At 39.0% G+C, this 26360-nt stretch overlaps 1 protein-coding gene across 6 annotated transcripts in view; it reads left to right on the top strand.

Moving 5' to 3' along the window:
• The window catches only part of ADAMTSL3 (ADAMTS like 3), a 262131-nt gene that overhangs the window by 87026 nt on the left and 148745 nt on the right, over positions 1 to 26360 (top strand). For all 6 annotated transcript variants that reach the window (XM_032469126.1, XM_032469125.1, XM_032469127.1 and 3 more), the window contains exons 5-6: positions 12439 to 12484; positions 21547 to 21783. In XM_032469126.1, coding sequence (XP_032325017.1) covers positions 12439 to 12484; positions 21547 to 21783 — 283 coding nt within the window. The remainder of the gene's footprint in view (positions 1 to 12438; positions 12485 to 21546; positions 21784 to 26360) is intronic.

Genomic DNA, 26360 nt, shown 5'->3' with positions numbered 1-26360 from the left:
GATAAAGGACTGGTATCTATAGTAAGAACTTCTAAAAATAAACAATTAAAAAAACCAAACAACCTAATTAAAAAATGAACAAAAGACCTGAACAGATATTTCACCTAAGAGGATACACAGTTGGCAAATAAGTATGTGAAAATGTGCTTAACATCACTAGCTATTAGGCAAATGCAAATTAAAACCATAATGAGATATTATTACATGCCTATCAGAATAACTTTTTTTTTTAAAAGAAGTGACAACATGAAATGCTGGCAAAAACTCAGAGAAACTGGATCACTCATACATCAGTGGTGAGAATGTGAAATAGCACAGCCACAGGCAGTTTCTTAAAAAAATAAACATGGAACTACCATACAACCCAACAATTGTTCTTCTGGGCATTTATCCCAGAGAAATGAAGACTTGTTTTCACATGAAAATGTGAATGTTTTTAGCAACTTTACTCAAAATATTCAAAAAGTGGAAACAACCCAGATGCCCTTCGTGGGTGAATATAAAGAAACTGTAGTACATCCATACCATGGACTACTACACAGCAGTAAAAAGAAGCGAACCACTTATTCATGCAATGACCTGGGTGAGTCTCCAGAGAATTACACTGAGGTACAAAAAGCCATTCTCTGAAGGTTACATACTATGTGATCCTATTTATATAATATTCTTGAAATGACAAATAATACAGGAGTAGAGAACAGATCAGTAACTGCCAGGTATTAAAGAAGGGGGTGGGGTGGGTGGAATGAAGGTACAACTATGAAAGGCAACTTGAGGGATCCTTGTGGTCATGGAAATGTTCTTTATTCTAACTGTATTAATGTAAATATCCTGGTTGTGTTATTGTACCATAGTTTCGCCAGATGTTATCATTAGGGGAAACAGGGTAAAGGATACAAAGGATTTCTTTTCATTATTTCTTACAAATGAATGTGATTTGCAGTTGTTTTAAAATAAAAGATTTAATAAAATACCTAGAAATGCCAGGGAAAATAGGACATACATCTTTTAAAGTAAAGTTGAATGGAGAGCTATTCCATGTTCATGGATAGGAAGACTAAATACTGTGAAGATGTCAGTTTTTCCCAACTTGGTCTATAGATTCAATGCAATCTCAGTCGAAATAGCAGCATATTATTTTGTGGATATCAAGAAGCTTATTCTAAAGTTTATTTTTAGAGGCAAAAGACCCAGTATAGTCCACAAAATATTGGAGGAAAATAGTGTCTGAGGATAAAACTACTTGAATTCAAGACTTACTATAAAGCTACAGCAATCAAGACAATGTAGGGTTGGTTACAGAATAGACAGATAGATCAGTGAAACAGAATAGAGAGCCAAGAAATAGCCCTCCATAAATGGACTCAACTGATCTTCAACAAAGAAACAAAGACAATGCAATGGAGCAAAGACAGTCTCTTCAACAAGTGGTAATGGAAACTATTGAACATCAACATGTAGAAACTGAATGTGGACACAGACCTTACACTAACTCAAAATATATAACAGAACTAAATGTGAAACACAAAACTACAACTCCTACAGTTAACCTAGGAGAAAACCTAGCTAACCTTGGATGTGGCAATGACTTTTTGCATACAACACCAAAGGCATGCTCCATTAATAAAATAACTGATAAGCTGGACTTCATTAAAATTAAAGACTTCTACTCTGCAAAAGACAATGTCAAGAGAATGAGAAGACAAGCCACAGACGGGGAGAAAATATTTGCAAAAGATGTGTTTGATAAAGGACTCTTATCCAAAATACACAAAGAACTTGTAAAACTCAACAATAAGAAAACAAACAACCCAATTTAAAAATTGGCCAAAGACTATAACAGACACCAGACCAAAGAAGACATATAGATGGCAAATAAGCACATGAAAAGATGCCCCACGTTGTATACCATCAGGTAACTGCAAATTAAAACAACAGTGAGAGACTACTATACACCTATTGAAATGGCCATAATCTGGAACACTGACCACACCAAATGCTGTTGAGGGTGTGGAGTAATAGAAACTCTCATTCATTGTTGGTGGGAATGCAGCTTTGGAAGATAGTAAGATGGTTCCTTACAAAACTAAACACACTTTTTCTATATAAGTGAGCATTTAGTTCATTGATATTTGCCCAGAATAGTTGGGCACACGGAGACCTGCACATGGATGTTTATAGCAGCTTTATTCATAATTGCCAAAACTTGAAAGCAACCAAGATGTCCTTCAGTTAAGTGAATGGATAAATAAAATGTGGTACATCCAGACAATGGAATATTATTTAACCCCAAAAAACATGGGCTATCAAGTCATAAAAAGGCATGAAGAAAATTTAAGTACATGTTACTAAGTGAAGGAAGCCAATCTGAAAAGGCTACATACTGTACGATTCCAGCTATATGACAGCCTGGAAAATGCAAAACTATGAAGACAGTAAAAAGATCAGTGGTTGCCAGGGGTTAAGAGTGGGAGGGATGAGTAGGTGGAACTTAGAGGATTTTTAGGGCTTTGAAAATGCTCTGTATGATAATATAATGATAGATACGTGTCATTATAAATTTGTCCAAACCCACTGAATAGCCAACTCCAAGAGTGGACCCTAATGTAAACTAAATTTTGGGTAATTAAAATATGTCAATGTAGGTTCACCAGTTGTAGCAAAGGCACCACTCTGGTGGGGAATGTTGATAAGGGGGAAGCTATGCATGTGTAGGGGCAGGGGATTTATGGGAAATCTCTATTCTTTACTCTCAGTTTTTCTGTGAACCTAAAACTGTTCTAGAAAAAAATTGTCTTAATTAAAAAAAAAAAGTAAAGTTGAACCTAGAAGAAATTAAATGAAATCTACAGAGCTAAAAAACAAAGAGAAAAATGAAGGCCACACCAGTAAGTGCATAACGGATTCTGTGCCTGCTTTGAGGATGGAGGTAGGAGTTACTGGTCTCTAGGACTCAGGTTTTTGAGTTTTAATTTCTTCATAGTCACAGGAGATCAAGTCTTCTGTGTATGTGAGGCATACCATATGAACTCCAGCCCTAATAGAAAGGCAGGGCTGTTGAGGTCTATATATTTACTAAACAGATGGACTAGAAAAAAAAATAAAAGCCATACACCAACATAGGGAATTTAAATGTCTTGGTCTCAACAGTAAATGAAAAAAAATTTCCCACCTTGGTAACAGTGGACCTACTCTTTTGGCAAGAGTTTGAGGTGCATGTGTATTGAGCTACATATTTTGTATTTATTGAGTTGAATGTATATATCCCATGTGATTGTGGAAGCCTTGGGGGAAGAAATTAATATGAAAAGTAGTCTTGTTCGTCCTGAAGTTATTGCAGTAGTAGAAGAAATGGAGAGATGGGTCACCAAGCCAGGCTGTAGAGGAATTTTATTCCTGTCAATAGAGCCCTGCTTGTGATAAGCTCACAATCCTAAAATAGACAGTACATAAGGAAATATTCGTCACGAGTGAGCACCAGCAGGCGCAGCATTGAATATTTAAGGTAGGAAGGTCATACAGTTACCTAAATTGATGCAAAAGTGGCATTTGATAAGATGAACACATTCATAACTGAAGAAAAATCTCCACAAACTAGGAACAGAGATGCATTCTCTGAATCTATAGAACGTTCCTGCATTTTCTTGGGAATTCGAAAATTGCATCTCTTAGGGAGTAATGAAATGTTAGCTGTCTTGATTGTGGTAGTGGCTTCACTGGTATATATACATCTATCAAAACTCATCAACTTGTACATCTGAAGTATGTGTAGTTTACTGTCCAGGAACCATACCACAATAAAGGTGTTAAAAAAAAAAGAATACATCCACATTATGGAAAATAAGACCATGTTTTTTTTTTAAACAATGTTACTGCATTTTCTTTAACATTAGATATGAGGTAAGAACCCCTGCTGTCATTGTATATTCATTATTGTACCCGAGGTCCCATCAGTATAACAAGGGAAGAAAAAGAGATATAAAGTATAACAATTATTATTATTATTATTCATAGACTGCCTGATTGTCTAGATAGAACATCCAAGAGTATCTACACATGACATAACAGGACTCATGAAAGAGTTCATTAAAATTATTGGAAACAAAATTAATGCACAATAACAACCATATTCTTACACTGTAGCCAAAACTAATGAGAAAGCAAAATTTCAAAAAGACACCATTGATACTACCTATGAAATATAAGGTTCTTTGTAACAAATTTAGTAAAAGATGTACAAGGCCTTTATAAAATACTTAAAAGCTCACCTAACTAAGTGGAGCTGTATAGTATGTTCATAAATAGGACGTCTCCATATCATAAAATGCCAGTTTCTACTAAATCAATATTTTAAATAAGTGTAATTTCAATCCTAAGAATCATATGGAAATGCAAAGATAATGGAAACAATTTTGAAGGAGAAGGAAATAGAAGACTTGCCCAGACACTAACATTAAAAAGAAATTTAACTATAGTAGTAGCATGGGCACCAATAGGCCAATGTAGCAGAATCGAGAGCCCAGAAAGAGAAACATGCATAGACGGGATTTTGATATATTTTCAAAATGGCATTAAAAATTTGTGGAATTACACCTGAAGCTAATATAATGTTACATGTCAATCTCGCCTCAATTAAAAAATTATGGAGAAAGGATGAATATTTAATACATAGGATTCAAATATGATTATTAATATCCAAAGGAAAAGCATTAGCAAATGTCAAGCCGTATAAAGAATAAATTCCAGATGGATTAAAGTCCACTAATGAAAAGCAAATCTTGAAAACATTTAGAAGGATATATAGGAGAATATCTATATGATCTCTGGGTAGTGAATGATTCCTTAACTAAGACACAGAGGACTTAAATTACAAATATAAATTCGAGCAGGCTAAACAAACACTTTCCATAGCACAAAAATATATACTGTAAATCGAAAGAAAAGCATAGAGTGGGAGAAATTCTTGATAATGAATATAACCAATAAGGGATTAGTGTCTGAACTATTTAAATAACTTCTACAATAAAACAAAAGCAAAGCACACTGGTAGAAGAATGGGCAAAGGAGGTGAGTAAGAAATTGACAGAAGGGGAAACTTCATAGTCTAAAAGAAATGAAAATATTCACCTCACCAACAACAAAGTGCAAAAGAACACAAAGTGAGATGCTTCATATTCTTCAGACTGGGAAACTTTTTAAAGTATAAAAATGCTAACATTGACCTAGGTGTGTATAAAAGAAGAACTTTTCTGCACTACTGATGGGGGTGGAAATTGGTATTCTCACTTTACAGAGCACTTCGTCATTATCTGGTAATAGTGAAGCTGTAAGTACCCACAACAGAACAGTTCCACTGGAGTATGTATCTCGGAGAAATGTGTGCAGATGTGCCTTAAGTGATAATATAAGATTGCTTGCTGCAGAACCAACCTAAATCTTTACAGACTTTCAGGAAAATTGATCAATAAAAAATAAAAATAATTGATACATAAATTGGGGTATATTTATAAATTAGATTACTCTAGAGCCATAAAAATGAATGAATTAGAGTTGCATCTGTCAACATGGATACTCTCAAAAGCAGTGTTGGGACAAAAAAATAAATCAATCCCTGGAAGAATATACAAACTATGATCCTTTTAACTTAGTCACCTCTAACGAAGGGGAGGGAGGCAGGGGAATAGAAATGAGGAGTTTGGCAGGAGCTTCTCCATATTTGTAATGATACATTTCTTAAAAATAAATCCGAAGAAAACTTTTAAGAAATGATGGAGCTTACTGGCATGTACATGAGTTTGCATCATTCTCCTTACTATTTTTTTTGGACTTAAAACGTTTCATAATAAACTAATTGTGGGGACTCAAAAACAGTTCTGTTCTAAATATTGCTACTATATTTCCAATTACCATTCCTGGAATACTGCTTGTGTAACTCTTTTCATGTTTTAGGACTTATGTAGTGTTCTTTATAGTCTATTTACATACAAATCTTAATCTGTATTTTAAAGTTTGCTTTCAGGACTGAGAATCTCCAATTTTTTACTTGCTCCCTGAGCTCATCTAATTTGAATATATATCCAAAGCTAGGGGAAATCCTAAACCAAATATAAGAAAAAAAATCAAATGAAAGAACAGTATATTCTGAGGTATTAACAATAAGACAAGTGTATGGTGAGGTGATATATGTTCTTCCTCTGGCTTGGTTCCTGGCCTGAGGCCAGGTCTGCGGTGCACCCACTCTTTCCGTGACTCCGATACGAAACAGGGCCAGTAACATTATTTCTCTGCATAAAAATTAAATTAGATTAATTCAAAGGAGGGGCGGCAGGGTCGTTAATAATTCTCTCGTTCCTGCTCTCTACCTTTTAGGCAGCCCCAAACCTTATGTACTCACTCCCATGTTGGGAAGTTTCACTGTAATCTTGGAAGTACTCTGAGATTCTTAAGAAGGAAACCTACTTCCCTTGGAAAGCTTATCAGGTCTCTTTACCCTTGAACAGCCTTAGAGACTCATTAAATCTTCATAAATATTGAGCTCTTGTGGTCGATATTTCTTGGAAGAGGAATATGGAGGTGGTTACATAAAAAAAATAAACAAAAAGCTATCCTAGGGCCTTAGAAAGCACTTGTCTGTTGATCAGTGTGCTCCTTTAAATTCATGATTTAGGAAAGGGAGTGAGTGTGGCTATTTTGCTCATTTATTCCTTTGGACAAAGTTATTTCAGAATTTGATTACATTTAAATACACAGTCAGTTCTTTTGCAGTGCACACCATACGCCAGCCAGAATGTCTCTTTCTCCTGCAGAAATTTGCAATTTGATATTCTAGTCAAGTGCCAACCATGGGGAAGACAGGTTTAAGTTAACTACTATTTTTTTTAAAAATGATATTTTTTTTCTTCAAAACATGCTTCTCAGTTTTTAAGACACTAGTATTTGAGTCAATATATCAGCAAATGAATGTAATAAATTATAGTGCTATAAACTCCAGGGAAATTTTGTTAATGTTTTTAATGTAGCCTCTTGTGGAATCAACATATGTTTTTTATATATTCATAAATTTATGACTTCAGAAATCTTTAGTTTCAGGGTGTTATGAATGTTGTAATGGATAGAAAATTAGAAAATACATAATTGTGAAATGATGTTCTTGAATTTTCATATACTCTTGATAACCATTAGCTCTTACAAATAATAATTAGAATGAAATTAAAAACTTGGAAGTAATATTCCTGCAGCTCAGATGCTTTGAGCCAAAGGAATTATTTCCAGAATAAGCTGGCAGGTTCCTGCCTGGGGAATTAGGACTCCAGTGTCCTTAACTTTAAAATAACTTGCATTTCATTTTATGCCTATTCCATAAAGTGGTCATTCATTTTCATACTAAATCGTAACCAAAGCCTGCCACATCAGTGGAGGCCAGTCAGTGGGTTCAGTGTGTGTTAGGTTGGACGAGTGCAGCAGAACATTAAAAATGTCCACCAGGTGGTCGGGTTACAAAAACCTTACTACCGACTTGTTAAGAGAATTGGGAGATAATCATCCTGCATCTTTGTATCCACATCCTGGTGCACCACAAAGAGTAGTTGGAGAAGGAACGAGTCCCAGATGGTACTTTATATTTTGAGAATTCATGAAATAAAATGCTCCCTTTCCCTGTCACTTTGCTGCAGTTGTAGTGGGATTTGTAGTGAAGATGTACTTATGTTTTAGGTTCAGATTTTCAGGCACAACACTCACAATGCAAGTTCATGCCTCGCAGCTAACATAGGAGGTGGGGTATAGACCACGACCAAATAGCATACACAGCAGACCTGAGACACAGCTACCAGCTGCCATTGGCAAATATATTCTTTCCCTTTAGTGTTAAATTTTGCAAAGTTAGTTTTGTTTTTCATTTGAACAACCAAAGTTAAACAATTACTAAAAATGCATCTGAAAAATTATTTCTGAAGTTCTCACACACTTTTAAAGAAAATGTCATTCTTATAAGTTTCAACAGTTTTTGTATTCCAGTATTTAGATCAATTCAAATACTCTCTTAAACCATGTCTTTGTAATCTGCCTGCCCCCTTGAAATTAGAACTGAAAGCCTTTTAGGGTTGTAAGTCAGCATGATACAAAAAGATTTTGGTTATCACTTCCCTAATATGTTAGCTGCTTTCCTCAACTGGGGCTTTTCCAAAGTAAGCAGAGTACTTTAAATTACCCTTTCACTTTTTCTGTAATTTATTTTCTTCCTTCATCCACACATAATAAGCACAATGAAATAAGCCATGTAAGTCAATGACCTTGTCCACTGGCATAGCTGTTGTTCCCAAGAGAATGGAGTCACATCCCTTTGACCAAGAGAGAGACTTCTCCACCCTAATAAATTTTGCCTGTGAGACTCCCAGTTTGGTGCTTCTGGAATGTCTAAAATTTAATGTAGCCCTGTTGAGAGTTTAATAAATTTCAAAGTACTGTAACTATGATGAGTCACAAAGATGGAAATACACAGTGTTACAAAATACTAAAACTGGGTCAGCCTACTGTGATAATCTAGGAAGAGGCTCTAAACTAAAAGTCAGGAGAACTATATGAAAAAGGGGCAACTAATTGGACACCTCATCTGTCTCCAGTTCAGAAATTTAACTATTATTTAGACAGTGCTTTTGGAGCCAGCTGTAATGCTGTTCTTTTCACCCCAAAATGTCTTTCTCCCATATGCCCTCTAAATCCTGTTAGGGGTTTCACCTCCCAGAAAACACGAAGATGTGAAGAGACTGGGGTATATCCTGCAAATGGAACAGGAAGTATGGTATGAGATGTAGGTGGCGGAGGGTGAGTTTGAGAAGGGTTGCAAAAAAAGAACAAGCAGAATCAAAAGTGTATCAGATAATAAACTACAAAATGGTCACTACGGAAAAAGAAAATCAGTCATGTGGAGGGCTGGCTATAGATTTCTTAGAAGTATAAGAGAAGGTCAAGTCAATGAGATGTATATTAGAGAAAATCATAGATCAGAAAGGAAATAATAAGAGCAGAGAAAAGGACCTCTAACTTAAGAATGACAAGTGTTCTTAGAACAAAGGCAGTCATCAAAATTATAATCTGAGAATAACATACAGCACTGCCAATAAAGACCTCGAGTCTTCCAATCAAAGCCAAGGGACCCACCATTTTCAGCCCAAACTGATTAAACACACAACTAGATACATCCTGACTACAATGTTTACTTCAAATACTAACAAAACAAAACAACACTATAAGCTTCCAGGCAGAAAAATAAAACACACAGACAAAAGAATAAAAATCAGACTTCTCTGCAAATCTAAATGTCAAAGGTCAATGAAGGATATCTACAGTTTTGAGAGGAAAAACGGTCATGAAAAAGGTAATACATCTTGCTGCATTGCCTTTTCTATGTGAAAAGTAAAGTTCAGTAATATGCCAGACATTTATCCTTCTTGAAAAAACAACCAGTCAAATAATACTTAGCCAACCAAGAGTTAAAGCCTCATAAATGAAAAAGTCACATGACCAAAGGACTGGACTGGCATTTTTCAGCCACTTCTTGACATATATTCTAAATGTGAACTAAAGTGAGAGCATAAAGTTGTTCAGCAAAGCATTATTATAGTATATAAAATAAGCAGACTCAGTAATCCCACCTCTCAGTGTTTACCCAAGAGAAATGAAGATTTATGTTTTCACAAGACCTATATGTGAATGTTTACAGCATTTTTGTTCATAATTGCTAAAAACAGGACATCACCCAAATACCCAGTTGGTGAATGGATAAATAAACTGTTGTACATACACATAATGGAATACTACTCAGTAATTAAAAAGGAGCAAAGTGCAGATACATGCAGCAATATGGGTGGATTTTGTATGTATTATGTTAAGTGAAAGGAGTCAGTCCCAAAAAACTACAAATTGTATAATTCCATTTATATAACATTCTGGAAAAGGCAAAATTACTGGGGCAGGAAAAAAAAATCAGTAGTTGCTCGGGGCTGAGGGTGCGGGGAAGTTGGGCTACAAGTGGGCAGGGTGAGGGCTTTTATGGGTGATGAAGCTGTTCCACATACTGATTGGGGTAGTGCTTACACAGCTGTATGGGTTTGTCAAAACTCATGAAATCGTAGACCCCTGCAAAGTGAATTTTACTTTATGTAAATTTTAAAAGTAGGGGAAAAGAAGAGGCAGCATAGAGAACCACAAAAGGTAACGTCTATACAACAATGTGAATATACTTACAATACTGAATGGTATACTTAAAAGTGATTAGAATGGTAAATTTTATATTACATGTATTTTACCACAAGTAAAAAAAAATAAATTCAAAACTATAAGAAAAGCAATGTCTGTGTGATGGACTATTATGTAGTCACTAAACAATTTTTCAAAGAAATTATTAATAAAATGGAAACATGGTTATAATATTAGATTAAAACGAATACAAAGTTGAATGGCAGCATGATTTCACATCTGTAAATGTCATGGCAGAAATACTGGAAGATTAAATGCCAAAATATTAAAGGTAAAGGTCTCAATGATAGGATTATAAATGATTGATTTCCCTCCTTTATACTTCCTGGGTGCATTGTTAGTTTTCACTTACTCTTTTTGTAATTAATAAAACAGAATCATCAGAAAGTATGTACAATGAGTTATGTATGGCTGAAATAAACTTGTTCAGTGGTTTCATTTAAGCTTATATTCAAATCACACCAGCAAAAAATGACCTCCTCAGATCCACTTTTTAAAAGTTCTGTTCTTCCAGGACTAACTATTTTAAAATTAATAAAATAGTCATGATTGACTTAACTCAAGATGGTGAGTTAAGCCTGTGCTTAGCTTTTCTTACTCCAGATTTGCCATTGAATTGACCAGAAAAACCCAAAGGGTAGAAACATATAAACTCCATGGAAAAATTGGGAAAGGTACCATTTATAGAAAAGTTATCTTTAAGGAGTTAATGTAAACTGTAGAGCACCAAGCACTGCACTGAGGAAACAACACACTAGATGGAATTCCAAATACCCAAAAGGAAAGTTTGCCTGGAAAATGAGTGGTGAGGTCCCAGAGCAAGTGGCTAGAGGGGAGGACAGCGTACGTGGCAGTCATCCTTGGAGGATTCTCAAGCCTATATTTATATGAGTATATGGCTTCAGACTCTATCTGTATTGGTATCCTAAGAAAACCACCCAATTAAAAATAGAGTTACCATATGATCCAGCAATCCCACTCCTGGGCATACATGTGGAAAAGATGAAAACTCTAATTCAAAAAGATACATGCACCCCAGTATTTATAGCAGCACTATTTATAATAGCCAAGACATGGACGCAACTTAAATGTCCATCTACAAATGACTGGGTAAAGAAGATGTGGTATATATATATATATATATACACATACATACATACACAATGGAATACTACTCAGCCATAAAAAAGAATGAAATATTGCCATTTGTAGCAACGTGGATGGACCTAGAGATTGTCATACTAAGTGAAGTCAGTCAGACAAAGACAAATATCATATGATATCACTTCTATGTGGAATCTAAAATATCATACAAATTTGCAGAACAGAAATAGACTTACAGACACAGAAAACAAACTTATGATTACCAAAAGGGTAAGCAAGGAGAGAGATAAATTAGGAGTTTGGGATTAATAGATACATACCACTATATATAAAATAGATAAACAACAAGAAACTACTGTATAGCACAGGGAACTATATTCAGTATCTTGTAATATCTTGTAATAACCTACAATGGACAAGAATCTGAAAAAGGGCACATATAAGACTAAGTCGCTTTGCTGTACATCTAAAACTAAAAGATTGTAAATCTTCAAAATGCTTCCCCCCCAAGAAAGAATAACACCCCAACACTATTTTTGTGGCATCCATTTATTAAGGCCAGTGGCTGCAATAAAACATAAGCATTGCGTCAAGCAAATTTCTGACAGAGACAATTGTATTGGTCAGAGAGGAAAGTCATGGAGGGCCCAGCGAACTTGGGTGACCTCAGTAAGTGAGGAAGAGAAATTCCCTGACAGGGACGTTCTACACAGATGTTTCTGTCCATAGCTTTCCCTTCTTTTGCATAGGAAAAAAATGCATATGGACACTTCACACACACACACATATATACAGGCACACACACTACATTAATTTCAGTGGTTATGTATGGACCCTGGGGTAAAAACTGTGCTTAAATAATATTATTACATTACTTCAATTAAAGAATTCATTCTCTATTTAAATTGACACTTTCATGAGACTTTTTGGCCTTCAGTCCTTGTAAGTTATTTCTTTTCATTTAAACTTTGAATCTTTGAGGTAACCAGTGCCTGATTTTTATTTATTAATTTTTTTTTTTTTTTTTTTTTGCTGCTTGTAACTTCCAGGAAATCATTATTTTCTTTTCTCCCTCAGGAATTGTGAAGGGCAGAATATTCGATACAAGACATGCAGCAATCATGTAAGTTCTGTAATGAAAACATATAATCTAATCAAGTGTGTTCATGTTTTAAGTTATAATATATACCATAAAGCTAATAGCCTCTTGGTACTGTTTGTGGAAAATCTGAATATTTGTTTAATTGACAACAGCTTTTGTATATCTCATCCCTTCCATTTATACTACCTTTTTAGGCCATTTCACATTTATGATCTAATTTGGTAAGTGTTTAATAAATTATGAATTGATAGAAACAATACATCATACCTGTAAATGCCTTTGAAGTTCAAAGTGCTCTTACTTACGTACAGTAAGTAAGAGTCATCTGACCCTCGCATCCGTCTCCGAGATGCTGGCGCACGAGGTGTGGTTATTTCTCTTTTTCTGGTGAGGGGACTGGGGCTGAGGGAAGTGAAATGACTTTCCAAAGGCCGCATAGGAAGAGTATAGACTTGAACTTGTCTAGTGCTGCTTCTCCTGATCTTTCAAACCACCTGTCCTGCCCCCTGCAGAATGTGTTAAGGAGTACTGTAGGTGACACAAGAAGATCACACAAAAGGAAGGGTTTGTACACCTCTTTTTCTACAGTGATCAGTACAAACAAAAAAGAAAATTCAGGTACACCAATGTGCCGTGCAAAATAAATGTCAGAAGGAACCAGTCCTGTATTCCACACAAAAGATGCCCTTTGTTAGTCCTATATACCTGAATCAAAATGACAGGAATTAAAAGGAAATTCTGAGACTCTGGAGATCAAGGTGAAATTTCAGATTTCTTTAAAAATCCATTTTTTCCCTCAATTTGCTGTAACTCGTTTATTTTAAATGTTTCACTAACTGAGGAGCTTTGTCCCTCTCTCTTCCTTCTCTGTCCTGGGCAAGCATTTCTGTTCTCCTGACCCAGCCTTTTCTTGGCGGGTGGCCGCAGGCTCTCGACTTGGGTAGGGGAGAGTAGGCAGTGTTAGCAAGGCCTTTTGTCTCTGGAGCCCAAGCTCCAGTCGTGTTTTCAGCCTATTTTTTATCAATGACAAAGCAGGGATGTTTACCTTGATCTTTCAAACTTGGGTGGGAAAAATGAGTGCTTGTTTACTGGGCACTTAGACCCCAGTACCACCCAGCCCTGGAGTAGCTGGATTTACGTCCACTACATCCTAGGAGGAATTTTGGGAGACAAAGCAAATCGATTTCACATGTCCTATGACAAACAGGATGGACTTGGGGTCTCAAAAGACACACGTGTGCTTGGTGCTCAGTTAAATGAGCTGGAAGTCCAGGTGGGGATGAAGGAGGAAGAGAGACTGACGTGAGCACAGACGAAGGCGGACATTCAGGCACACAGTCTGGCCTGCCTTCTCCAGCTAGCACGTGAGCGCATTAGCAGCCAGAGGGTTTTATGCACAAGGCTTTTACATCAACTACTTTTTGCCTGGGTCCACTTTAGTTTTTAATTGCTGTAAAAAATTACCACACACTTGGCTTAAAGCAACACATTATCTTACAGTTTTGGAGGTCAGAAGTCTGATACAGGTCTCAGTGGGCTAAAATTAAGGTGTCGGCTGGACTGCATTCCTCCTGGAGGCTCTAGGGAGAATCTGTTCCTTGTCTTTTCCAGCTTCCAGAGGCTTCCTGCATTCCTTGGCTTGTGGCCCCGTTTTCCATCTTCAAAGCCAGCAACATTGTATCGCTCTGACCATTTTTCTGTAGTCACATCTGCCTGTGATCAGAGCTGAATGAGGTTCACCCACCTGGATCGTCCAGGATAATCTCCCCGTCTCAGCATCCTTAACCTTAGTCAAAGGACGCCTTGTGCAAAGTCCCTCTTGCCATGTAAGGTGACATATTCACAGGATCTAGGGATTAGGTTGTGAACGTCTTTGGGGAGGGCGCATTATTCTGATTAACACAATGGGACAGCTCGTCTTCTCAGGCACACTGGCCTGGCAACTTCCTTGCCGTTACTCCAGAACAAATTTCACAACAGTGTGCTATCCAGTATGCTATTCAATACTCTGTGAAGCTATAGAGAGGAATTCATTTCAAGTGCCCAGATCAAGATATTACATTCTAGGATTTCATTCTAGGGTTTATCTGTGTGTCACTCTACTCTGGCTAATTCCAAAAGGCATCTCTTTTCAACACAAACGTTATAAGGGTCTAGGAGTGTTGTGTCATATAGTGTGGAGATAAAACGTAATCTACTAAAAGTGGTGCATCTAAGTTGCAGCGGTTAGGGCTTCGGTGTACTTGGGTGAAGATCTGATGCCCCTGAGGCTCTGTGTCTCAGGAGTCGTCGTGGTCTCTAACTGATGGCCCCTCAGAGGATTCTGCAGAAACCTTGGCCACTGCTAAGCTGCTGAGAAATGGATGCTTAGGAGGTAGGAGCTAGCAGGGAGGACAGGGTGTAAAGGTTGCCCATTTCTATTTCTCAGAGTTGGAGTTCTAAGAGAGTCCTTAGAGAGGTTTCATAAGACTATGACATTAATCTCTATGCTTGCCATTGCAAACTCAGAGTTTCCAACAAAATTCCTTATAGGGAAATAAGGGAGCGTTGTGGCAGGTCTTCCACATCTGTGGTGTTCAGGGCACCCCTCCATCCCGGTGTGCCAAGTATTTGCAGCTGCGATACTCCAGCCCCGCTGCAGACCAGATGTGGGTGGGTGCAGCCTCAGCGGCCATGTGGATGATCTGTAAGAAGTCTGTTTCTGCGCAGGAGTGATTAGGCGGGTGTGTTCCTGGGAATGCACCTTAGAAACGTTGCAAGGGTGTTGAGTGCCTCAAGTGGATGTCGACTGAAGAAGTACACAAGCTAAAAGTTGAGAGTTGTGTTTTATTCTGCGGACTTTCTGAGGACTTCAAGCCCATAAGACGGCCTCTCAGATCGCTCTGAGGGACTGCTCCGAAGAGGTACAGGAGGAGCCAGGACATACAGGAGTTTTTGCAACAAAGACCAGATGGAACATCCAAAGATCACTGTTAATTAAAGAAAACCAGCTATCTGACGTTCAGGAAGCTTTTCTGTGTATGGGAAGATGCAAGAGTCTGGGCTCATTGGAATCATTCTTTTGACGTGCACCTTGACTATACTTCAATAAAATAATAATAATAATAATAACAACAACAACAACAGCAACAGCAACAGCAACAACAATAATAGTTCACACTTAATAAGTAAATTCCTAAATGCTAGGCATTGTTCTGAGTGCCTTTTCATGAATAAGCCAATTTAATTCTCATAATATCCCTATGAAGTAGGTGTTATTTTTATCTCCACCTTTACAGAGAAGGAAACTTAGGTAACCCGTAGAGGGTCACAGAGCAGAATTTAACCCCAGGAAGCCAGGTTCCGGGCTCCCTGGACGTGTGTGTCTTGACCACTCCACTATACAATGCCTCTTGGAAAGAAGTGTGACGAAGTCTCATGCTTTGTCAGATAATGAAATGACACCACAGACAGCAGCAACTGAAACAAAGTTGCTTTTAACAACTTGGAAGCACATGGGTCGTGGAGGTAATTGGAGGAACATTGTACTTTCAGATTCTTCATAGAAACTCCAGCACCAGGAACGGTAGGGAGGACCTTCTGAACATTCACAGTTGTCCAGGGACAAAGGGCAGGGAAGGGCAGGGAAGGAGCTGAAGGCAGAGGCAGCTGAGGGGAAGACCCAGAAGTGAAGCCCTCCGTGGCCCTGGGCCTTTCACTCCAGCAGTCCCTGGGTGGGATGGGGGGGGGGGATCCCCAGCACAGGGGAGGATCTGGCTTAAGGACCCTGACAGCTGCATTTCTGACCTCTGCCCACTTCAGCAGAAAAGTTGGTTCCAGGCACTTAAGGAAAGATTTAGTGTTCTTCTGTTATGAAGTCTAGATGTGTTAGAGGTATGCGTTCAGAGCTTGTACACAAAGAAATTCCACTCCTGGTGGCACGTGCAGAGTGGGAGACATGACCAGGAGATGAGGACCACGTTGCTCTCCCGTGGAAACCAGGCTTCAGTTCAGCGGCTCTCCTTGGGTTCATTCTGCTCGGGAAGATGGGGCTTTGGGATGAAGGGCCTGTGAGCTGAGGGCACAGAACATGCCTGTGTGCAGTGCTGGGGCCCCAGGTAACTGTCTTCTTCAGACAGCTCTCAGCATGGACTCTGACAGCCATTCAGGAAAGAATTATCCTTATCAGGGGTGCAGAGAGCCAGTGGGGAAGTTCCAAGGGCAGTCGTGTGTGTCAGCAAGGAGGCCTACTACCTGAACTCGCTGACTGCGCATGTTTTTACACCAGGGTTCATGAGACTGAAGGTAAAGCTGGAAGAGATTAGAAGGAAAAGATTTTAAAAAAAATAAGTATATCATAATTTGGTAAGAGTGCTTTTGTAGCATTAAGACATTTTTATGTGAGCACAGAGGGAGGCGTGGCTGATTCTGCACAGTGGGGCCCTTGGGCTCCCTGACAACTTTCCAGAAGAGGTGACATTTGATGTGAGTCTTGAATATCCTTTATACGCTGGGTCCTAGGCATGGCTAATTTCTGACAGTTTTCTCTTAGAGGCGTTCTTTTCCTTCCATTGCTCCTGCTCTGGGCAAGAGCCACTTCCTCTCGGAGTTGTGTCCAGAGCTCCGGTCCACCCTGCTAGCAAAATGCCACCCATGCTACCCCCTTTCCATGTCACTCCCCTCTGTGGATTCTTAATGGTTTTAATTCCCCTCCCTTGCGTTCAAGGACCTCCAGAATTTGGTGAGATTCATCTCTTACTCAACTCACAACTTTCACTCTTGCTGGATAAGGCTGTGCCTCACAGATACTGAATTTATTTCTGCTGTTTCTCTTTTGCTTACGTTGTTTCTCAGATCTTGTCCTGTTCACATGGCACCATTCTTTAAATCTCATTTGAATTGGCACTTTTCCACCAGGCATCATTTGCTTTCTCTAGCATATAGTGGTCGCCTACAATAATTTATTTTTATGCTAGAAACTTTGGCATTTGTTATATGAGAGGATCGTGAAATTTAACTCAAACCACGACATGGATGTGAAGATAAAATGTTCAAATTTGCTTGTATAAAAGTCGTATTTCTCCTGAGTCCCTCCTCGCTGGTTATCTGGGGGGAAATTAAATATCTAACCCAAGTCAAAGCTTGGTCCAGTCCTATTACGTAAATCATCTTGTAGGTAATGGTCTGTCCGTCTTAGAGAATACTCAGCTCGTTAGATGATCTCCTTGTTTTGGCTTCTGTCCCTAAGTTGCCCATGAGAATGGTTTATGTATTCTCACAGCTTTAGGGAGAAAAGGAGATCCCTATCTTCAGGGGTCTTGGATGGTTGCTGGTTGTTCTCTGCTGTGTCTTACCCTCCCTCCCTTCCCTCTGAGCCTCCCCTCGCCCCTTTCTTCCCCTTCTCCTCCCAATCCCTCTCCTCCTTCTCTTTCTTCTTCTTTTCTATGCCTCCCAGGCTGGCTACCCACTCCTGACTACGCCAAGTCTTCATGATCTAGGATCCAGTCTTCCCTTGTTAGGTTTAGTCTTTCCTTATTAATTCCACTTAATCAGTTTTTAATTTAACTCTTGGACAACGATTTCATTTCCTTCACTGCTGAGTCCTACTGTAAGTCGACAAATACCAGTAATAACCCACTGTTTCAATGTATTCCATGCACGCAGGTGCTACATCTCCAATAAGTTAACAAGCTCACTAGGTAACTGATGGCTTGTATTCTTCTTTTGTGTTCCTCCCAACATGTCACCTAGGCAAAGCCCATAAAGTATATTTAATGAGTGAGTGTTTTCTGGAATGTAACTGATATGAAGAAATGCTTTTCAGGGCAAAGAAAGCAGAAGGATGTTAGGCCTTCAAGCTCCCCCAATGTCAACTAAACTTTAGACACAAGAATTGCTAGATTGTCTTGAGCCAGAGCATGGGACCTGGCTGAACCAGACCAGACAGGCTCGGTGTTGACACTGGAAGAATGCCAAGTAAATGAAGGCATTTAATGGAAGTAGTCAGTGTCCCCCTAGATGACTAGAAAGCAGTATCTTGTAATAGAATGCTTGTCGCCTTGGGAATCAGTCTTGGCTCTGTCTTATTCTGTTGTGTGTCTTTGGGCTAGTGACTAAAGACTTTCTAGATCACGGTTTTCTCCATTTATAAAAACAAAGGTAGTGGTAATCCCGACCTACCTAGCTCAAAAGGAGGTGGTGAAAAGAGAATGTCAGTGTCGATCCCTGGTAAACTGGGAAACATTATCTGGGTATAGGGTTGTCTCAATCAGGGATCATCATTTGTTAAGAACAGAAACCCACTCAAGTTTGCTCAAGAGAAACGGGATTCACTGGCTGGATGGGTGGATATTTAGAAGAATTTAGGTATAAGTACACCTTGAGGGACTGGACCCAGGAATCAGAAAGCGAGAAGCCCAGATTACTTACTCTTTCCATAGAAACCCAAGGTTTATCATTTGACCTTCTTTCGTGGCTAATTCATTCTTCTTTGCTGTGGGAACTGGCTTGTTTCACTTCAACAGGCATCTTGTAAAAGCAGTGAGCTAGCCCAGCCCAGATGGATGTGACTTCTTAGCTCCAGCTCTTCTGTTACAATTCCAAAGTCCTGGGAAAGACTGACCAGGCATGGACCAGATGTTCGCCTCTGATCACCAACTGTGGCCAAGGAGGCTGGGTCGCACGTACAAACCTGGCCACCCTTTCAGCAAGGACTCAGTTTAGGCTGGCCTCGTACACTGTCCTCATGACAATTAATGATTGTTAATTTTGTGAAACTTCATGGCTTTATGGGGTTTAAGACAGACAGCTGCCACTTTCATTTCCTAAGCAGGCTTAGGACAAGGGAAGTTGTTTCTACCCTGCTCTCTCATATTCTCTGGTTTGGGTTTCAAAGAATCAGATATAGAGAAAACTGGCCATGGCTAAGGAAAGGGGAGGGGGTATAATTTTATCTCTGATGATCTTCTCCATGGCCAGATGGAAGACACAGCCCTTATTCCAAGAGAGAAAGGTCTTCTAATTTCAATTCTCTTCAGTTTAATTGTTTCTTCCATAGGTGTGACCCAGGTTAAGGGTTAATCTTGCTAAAGAAAGAAAAAATGTGGATGCAACATAGGGGTTTGGAATGATTTGCAGCAACGTAGTACAACTAATTCCAGGGGAAAGTTTATTTATTAATTATATTTTTTTTATTCCCTTCCTACTTCCAGAAAGGATTTGAGGCACTTTATAAAGGCCAAAAGCATAAACATAGTGAAATACAAAAGTAAAGTAGTCAATAGGGGATAAATAGAAGAAATTATATTTTAAAATTCTGGCTGATAATTTATTAATAACTATTTACAGAAAAATAAATTTAGGCTTCTACCTTCCCTCATACATCAAAATAAATTCCAATGTAATAAAGAGTTAAATATAATTGATAAACTACAAAGGAGCTAGAAAAATAAATTTCAGTATTTATTTGTTTTCAGGGCAGAGTGGGAAAAGCATTTCTAAGCCCATTTGTAAAGAAAGAAACCTTAACAGAAAATATGAATAGAGCTGACTGCCTAAAATTTTAAAACTTCTTGATTTCATAAGGCATCAGAACCAAAATTAAATGGGGAAAATATTTTCAGTACAAATGACAAAGTATTGGTAACTTCACAGTGAAGTTTGAATAGCTTTATCTGTTAAAAATAATAAAAAGACAAACATTCCAATAGATAAGGACAGAAAACAAGACATTTTTTAAGGATTAATACAAAAAGCAAACATATATGGAGAGATATTAAACCTAAATAATGAAAAGAAAATGTAAATTAAAACAGTGAGGTTCTGTTTAATATTTATCATTGGAAAAATTTTAGAAAATTATAATGTCCAAATTGAAAAGATTTCATATTAAGAAAAGGGAACTTACGTAGTCTGATTATAATAATAAGACCTTCCTGGAGGGCAGTTTGGCAGTATTTTGAAAAGTCCATGAAACACACCCTTTTTCTCAGGAATTCTCTTTCCAGAAGTTTGTCCTTGGGAAATAATCAAGAATTTGTGTAAAGGTTTAGGTATAAGAATCTTCGTTATTCATTCTTCTTCTTCTTTTTTTTTTAATAGAAACTATTTCCAAAGTTTTTACCATGAACATTTATTACTTTTGTAAAAAGGGAAAAACAAAATAATACATTGCCTTTCTGGATCTGTTTTCTTTAATTGGGGAGTTTGTACACAGTGAATTAATCCCCATCAACTGGGAAGTTTGCAAGCAGCTTTGAAGAGTAAAGTAACATTTTTGTCATACATCATCTTGCTTTGGAGGTACTAGATGGGAGTGATCAGTAATTAGGTAAAAAGATCCTTGAGTTATCAAGACTTGTGCCAATATTTTTTGCCATTATGATGAGAGCTTTCTAGGGTGTTTTATTGAGAATTTATTTGTTTTTGTTGTAGACAAAACTTGAAAAAACTGTCTTTCCATCCTAGAGCCTGTGGAAGGCAGGCCCTTCGTACCAGTGAAGAGCTCTGTGGCTGGGGGCCTGGTGACAAGGGACGAAAGGAAACAAATTAAACAACACAAACAATAGCACAAACAAACAAAAAAAGAAACAAACACAGATTCTCACAAAGCACAGCAGTTTCGGGCCAGTTAAAATAACGGCGAATAATCCTTCACATTGAAATGGCTCCTAAAGGCATGGATGATAATTAATATTCCCTGTGAAGACCTTAGGTCACCTGGAAAAATTAAAAGCATTCCATTTTTCTTGTTTCAAAAAGAAGAGGGTTGTGTAATGCATCTGAAAATTTATATCCAAGATGGTTAAAAATAGAGCAAAATTTCGCATTTAAATATGGTCAGCTTTAGTTATCCGGACAAAAATTACTGAGTGGAAGAGTACCCAGATTCGGTGAGGTGGTCGGTCTCCTCCATTATCACAGAGGTACCGGTAGGATTCCACAGCTATAGGCCGGTTTTGAAGTTAAAACGGTGAAGGAATGAGGTGATTTCCAGGAGAGAGGCAGGTGGGGTCTGCTCTCCTGGGACTCTGGTAGACTTGGCCAGCCTTCTGCTGGCCCCTCTCACTCGGTGATGTGCATGTGGCCTTTTTCTCTTCCTCCAGGACTGCCCTCCTGATGCAGAGGACTTCCGAGCCCAGCAGTGTTCAGCCTACAATGACGTCCAGTATCAGGGGCGGTATTATGAATGGCTTCCACGGTACAATGATCCTGCTGCCCCCTGCGCGCTCAAGTGCCACGCACGGGGACAAAATTTGGTAGTGGAGCTGGCACCCAAGGTACTGGATGGAACTCGTTGCAATGCTGACTCCTTGGACATGTGCATCAGTGGCATTTGTCAGGTAAGCTACACCTGCTTCTCAGACCGCTGGCTCAAGGATGTGCCACCGTCACTCTCAATAAAGATAATCCTTTTCTTTTGTGCTTGTCTTTGTTAATTTTAATGTGAAAATATTTTAGAGAGTATTATTCACCTTTTGATTATGTTTTACTTATTTAACACAGGATAAGTTTTGCCCGTGTAGAACCAAAAGATTGTAATATATGACTTGCGATTTTTTTAGGTCAGTGCTTCTCCAATTTGAAAGTGCGTTGGAATCACCTGATGAACTTGTTGAAACACAGTGTGCTGGGCCCTGATCCCAGAGTTTCTGACCCAGTAGGTCTGGGGTAGGGCCCAAGAACTTGCATTTCTAACAAGTTCCCAGGAGACGCTGACGCTTCTGGTGAAAGGGTGGCATTTTGAGACCCACTGCTTTATTGAAGGGTCATGTTGATAGGCTCTCTGAGCTCTCTCATTAAAATTAATTCATTGTTTTCGGTTTTTGGGAGCAATGACTTATTTACTAAAAAGTGAACATGAGTGCGTTCCAGCAGATTTTTCAGAGTGGACTTTGCAGAGCTGTGATGAATGTGGTTGAGGCATAAGCCCTCACCACCTTTAATGGGTAAGACAGTATGTGGATAGCAGAGAAAGGATAGGATTCCACCCCCATCCCTTTGGTCTCTGGAAAAAAAATTTTAAATAACGGATGTCTACTATTCCATCTATCTGCTTATGCTCATAAGAAATTAGTAGTAACAACAGCAAATGAACCTAATCACCTACTAAGTGTCAGACACGACCAGGTGTCAGTGACTTCATACACTCAGATGAACCGTGATCTTCCTTCTCAAACTACCTTTTCCTTCCTACGTCCCTTGAACTTGAAAATGACCTCCAGCTGCTCCCCACAACTTGGGAGTCATTCTTGACTCACTTTCAACCCACACATCTAATCCATTGCCAAATCTCATCAATTCTACCTCCAAGGTCTATTTTGAATTCACCGTTTCTGTCTCCAGTGATGCCTTTCCTAGTCTAAGCCCCCATTAGTTCTGACCATAACCAGGACCTCCTGTCCTGATCGCCCAGCCTCCAACACTGCCCCCCTTAGATCCATTCTCCACACAGCAGCCAAGTGATTGTCTTAAAACCTAAATCATTTTGTCACTCCTCCCACCGAAGTCCCTAAATGGCTCGTCATTGCGTTGATGATGACATCCAGGATCCTTGCTTAACTTCCCAGGCTCTTCCCTAACTCTTCTCTCCCCTCTGCACCTTTTAAAAAACAGACTTAAGTTTTTAGGTTCAGAGCAAAATTGAGTGGGGTACTGATTTCCCAAATACCCCCTGCACCTACATATGCATAGACTAGTTCTTTGATTTTTTTTCCCAGCTGCTGGATCTGTCCATTTCTGATAGGGGAGTGTTGAAGTCTCCAACTATGATAGGGGGTTCATGTATTTTTTTCCTTGCAGTTCTGTAGGTTTTTGCCTCATGCATCTTGTTATGTCTTCTTGGAGTACTGACACCTTTATCATTATGTTCATGCCCCTGATAACGTACCTTGCTCTGCAGTCTGCTCTGTCTGAAATTAATATACCTACTCCTGCTATATTTTTATTACTGTTATGTCTTTCTCCATCCCTGTACGTTTAATCTCTATATGTCTTTCTATTTAAAGTGCTTCATGTGGACCAAAAACAGGCATCACCAGTGACCTCGGCTTGAGCAGTCTCAGTGACGTGGCTGGAGTGGACACTGGCTGGTGGCAGGATGTGTTAGTTTCCTGTGGCCACTTTCTGTCTCTGAGCCTCGGTCTTTTCAGTCCATATGAAGCAGATGTTACCCTGCTTGTAGGTCCTGTTTTAAATTCGTTCTTTCATGAACAATATTCCATGAGCCCAGCACAATAGCTGTCAACACAGGAAACCTACAGCCCGCACTGGTTCCCTTCCCTGGTTTCGCCTTGAGCTCTCTGACCACAGCCCCTTCTTCTTATTCGTTGTCTAAGGTGTATAGTCTGTTCCAGCAGTTTCCAAGGTTTGAAGCGGATTGCAGGATAAAGGCAGTTTTCATTGCTGAGTTAGTTCCTTTAAGATGTGTGCTTCCTATCATGTTTTTGTGATTCTAATGGATAAGTGGATTCTCTGGGTAGTAAAAGGTGATGCCTTGTGGGAAGTTGAGTGCTCTTCTGGCCAGTCTGTTCAGGTAAAAAGAATTGTGTGCACTTCTTCAGAAGAGACTCAGATGCCTCTCAGGTGAATTCAGTATCTTTCCTTCAACAGGATAACGTTCTCAGAAATTCCCTTTCTTGTACCATGTAGCCGTGGCCGTCCACAGTCCTTAGGATGGGAGAAAGTAAACCGTGTGATTCTCACCGATTGCCTTAGGATCAGTGAACCGAGCCCTGATGTTTCCTTGGCAGCGACTACAAATGATTTTTGCAAGTGTGTTTACAGTTTGCTCATTTACATGAACATGTCACCATGCTCCTGGGAACAACGTTCCTTGAGCCTGAGCACAGCCCACAGCATGAGGCAGCGAGACTCACTGAATGAAATTTGCTTCTGCTTTGGAGGTCTGATTTTTATCAGAAACGGGACCTGGTTGGAACCAGATCTGCAGAACAAGTCTAATTTATCATTCATGTTTATTGACTTCCTTGACGACTGGGTAAATGAAGAAATCACTTTGTGTTTCTAGTAAAAAGAAACGCTTAATGGTGCTTATTACATGTCAGGCGTTGTCTAAGCACTTTATTGTGAGGGCTCATCATGCACTAGGAGCTAGCTTTGGTCATTATCCCCACCTTGTTTATAAGGAATCTGGAATTTGAAGAGGCTAAGTAATATGCCCAGGATACAGAGCTTGAAAATGGTGGAACTGGAATTTGACCCCAGGAAACCTAATTCAGAATTTTGTCATCTTAAGCATTGCATTACCCTGATGATACCTGTACTTTTTCTATGGCTATAAGTACAGAAGCTTGTAGCTGAAAATAAGATGTGGTTCTAGTAAAGGACAGTCGGTACCATAGGGGAGTGATGCTTAGGGAGTTTAGTATAGAGGTTCCGACTCAAATATCTGCACACCACTCAGGGAGGAAAACCGCTCAGGCGTAGTCACAGTGGGTGACGAGGACTTTCGTGACCTGGAGAATACATGCCCGCTCATTGGGACGCTCAAGGGGGCAGCTATGTATACACATGTCAGAGTTTTTATTTGTCAACAGGAGCCAGGAATCTGGATTTTAATGTGAAATGCCCAGTTTAAAACAACACTTTGGTGTTAAGGACCCTGCTTTATCCAAGAGCAGTTAAACGGTGCTCCAATATAATAGAGGCTAGGTTTTCCTTCAGTACCCAACCATCCCCAAAGCTCAGTGGCTTAAAACAATTAAAGGTGACTGTTAGCTGATGCTACTTGTCCAACGTGGGTCAGCAGGGGGTCTCTGCCCTTTGAATGGCTCAGAGACCCAGACTGAGGGAGGCTTTATTGGAACATGTGTTTTACATAATCACCACAGCAGTGAGAAGGGGAACGTGTGACTCACGTGCTGACCCCTGAAGCTCCTTACAGAAGTGACACAGACACTTAGACTCGTATTTCGTTGGCCAAAGACAATCAATGACCACGCTTAATTTCTGAGGGGGTGGAGAAGTGCAATCCTTCCGTGGGCTGAAAGGAAAAGCTAAATATTTATGAATATCCCTGATGACCACCATAGCTCCCTATACTCTGATTTTTAAGGCAGGGATGTTAAGACTTTTTTTGCAAGGTAGAATCCAGTTTTCAGAGATCTTAAACAGAGATTGACTCAAAAAATTCTTTGCTTCTTGAAGGATTGAATTTGACTGATCTGGAAAGTTCGTACTTTGCTTAATATGGAGTCATGGCACTTACTTAAACACTGACTTCTATTAGCTGATTAGGGAGTCATATGCCGGCACTATGAAAGAATCCTTAGCTGAAGCAATGATTTATATATGAGAATTTATTCCCCAAAGCACTGCTCATATATTTTAAATATTTGTTTATCCTATCCCTATCCTGTGTAACTTGTCTGATTAACTACAGTGTAGGATATGAATCTTGTCTTACTAATTTATACTCTGTAGTGCCTGGCTCTGTAGAAATTGGCTACATATGGGTGTTAATAAATTTTATTGATATGTTTATTGATTAGTGGTTTTTAAATCATGACAGTTAGAGATTTTGACTTTAGGAGAAGCCACAGAAGTTGAAAAAACACTTCGGGCAACGGTTAAAAAGTTGTTCATGGTTGATTGTGATGAGATCTGAGAGTCAAAATTTAGTATTTCAAGGGCAGTGCTTATACCCTGTGAATCACAAGGCAGTTGGATCTTCTTTTCAAGTAGTATTTTTCTGTGATGTTTTCGCATGCCTTTTTTGGCTGTAAGATTGGGATGAACTGTAGCTTTAACATTTTTTAAACAAATGTAAGTACTCAGGGAGGTATTCGATTGCCCAAGACCCTGCAAGGCTCTAAACTCTCTTCACAAGTCCATCCTAGCTCCTAAACCCACACCCTTCCTGGATGACCAGATAGAGGGTGATTCTCATGCTCATGAA

This window comes from Camelus ferus, chromosome 27 (assembly GCF_009834535.1).
Source record: "Camelus ferus isolate YT-003-E chromosome 27, BCGSAC_Cfer_1.0, whole genome shotgun sequence".
Lineage (NCBI taxonomy): Eukaryota > Metazoa > Chordata > Mammalia > Artiodactyla > Camelidae > Camelus > Camelus ferus.
Note: the sequence above shows the minus strand (reverse complement) of the source record. Positions and strands in the feature narration are given on the sequence as shown.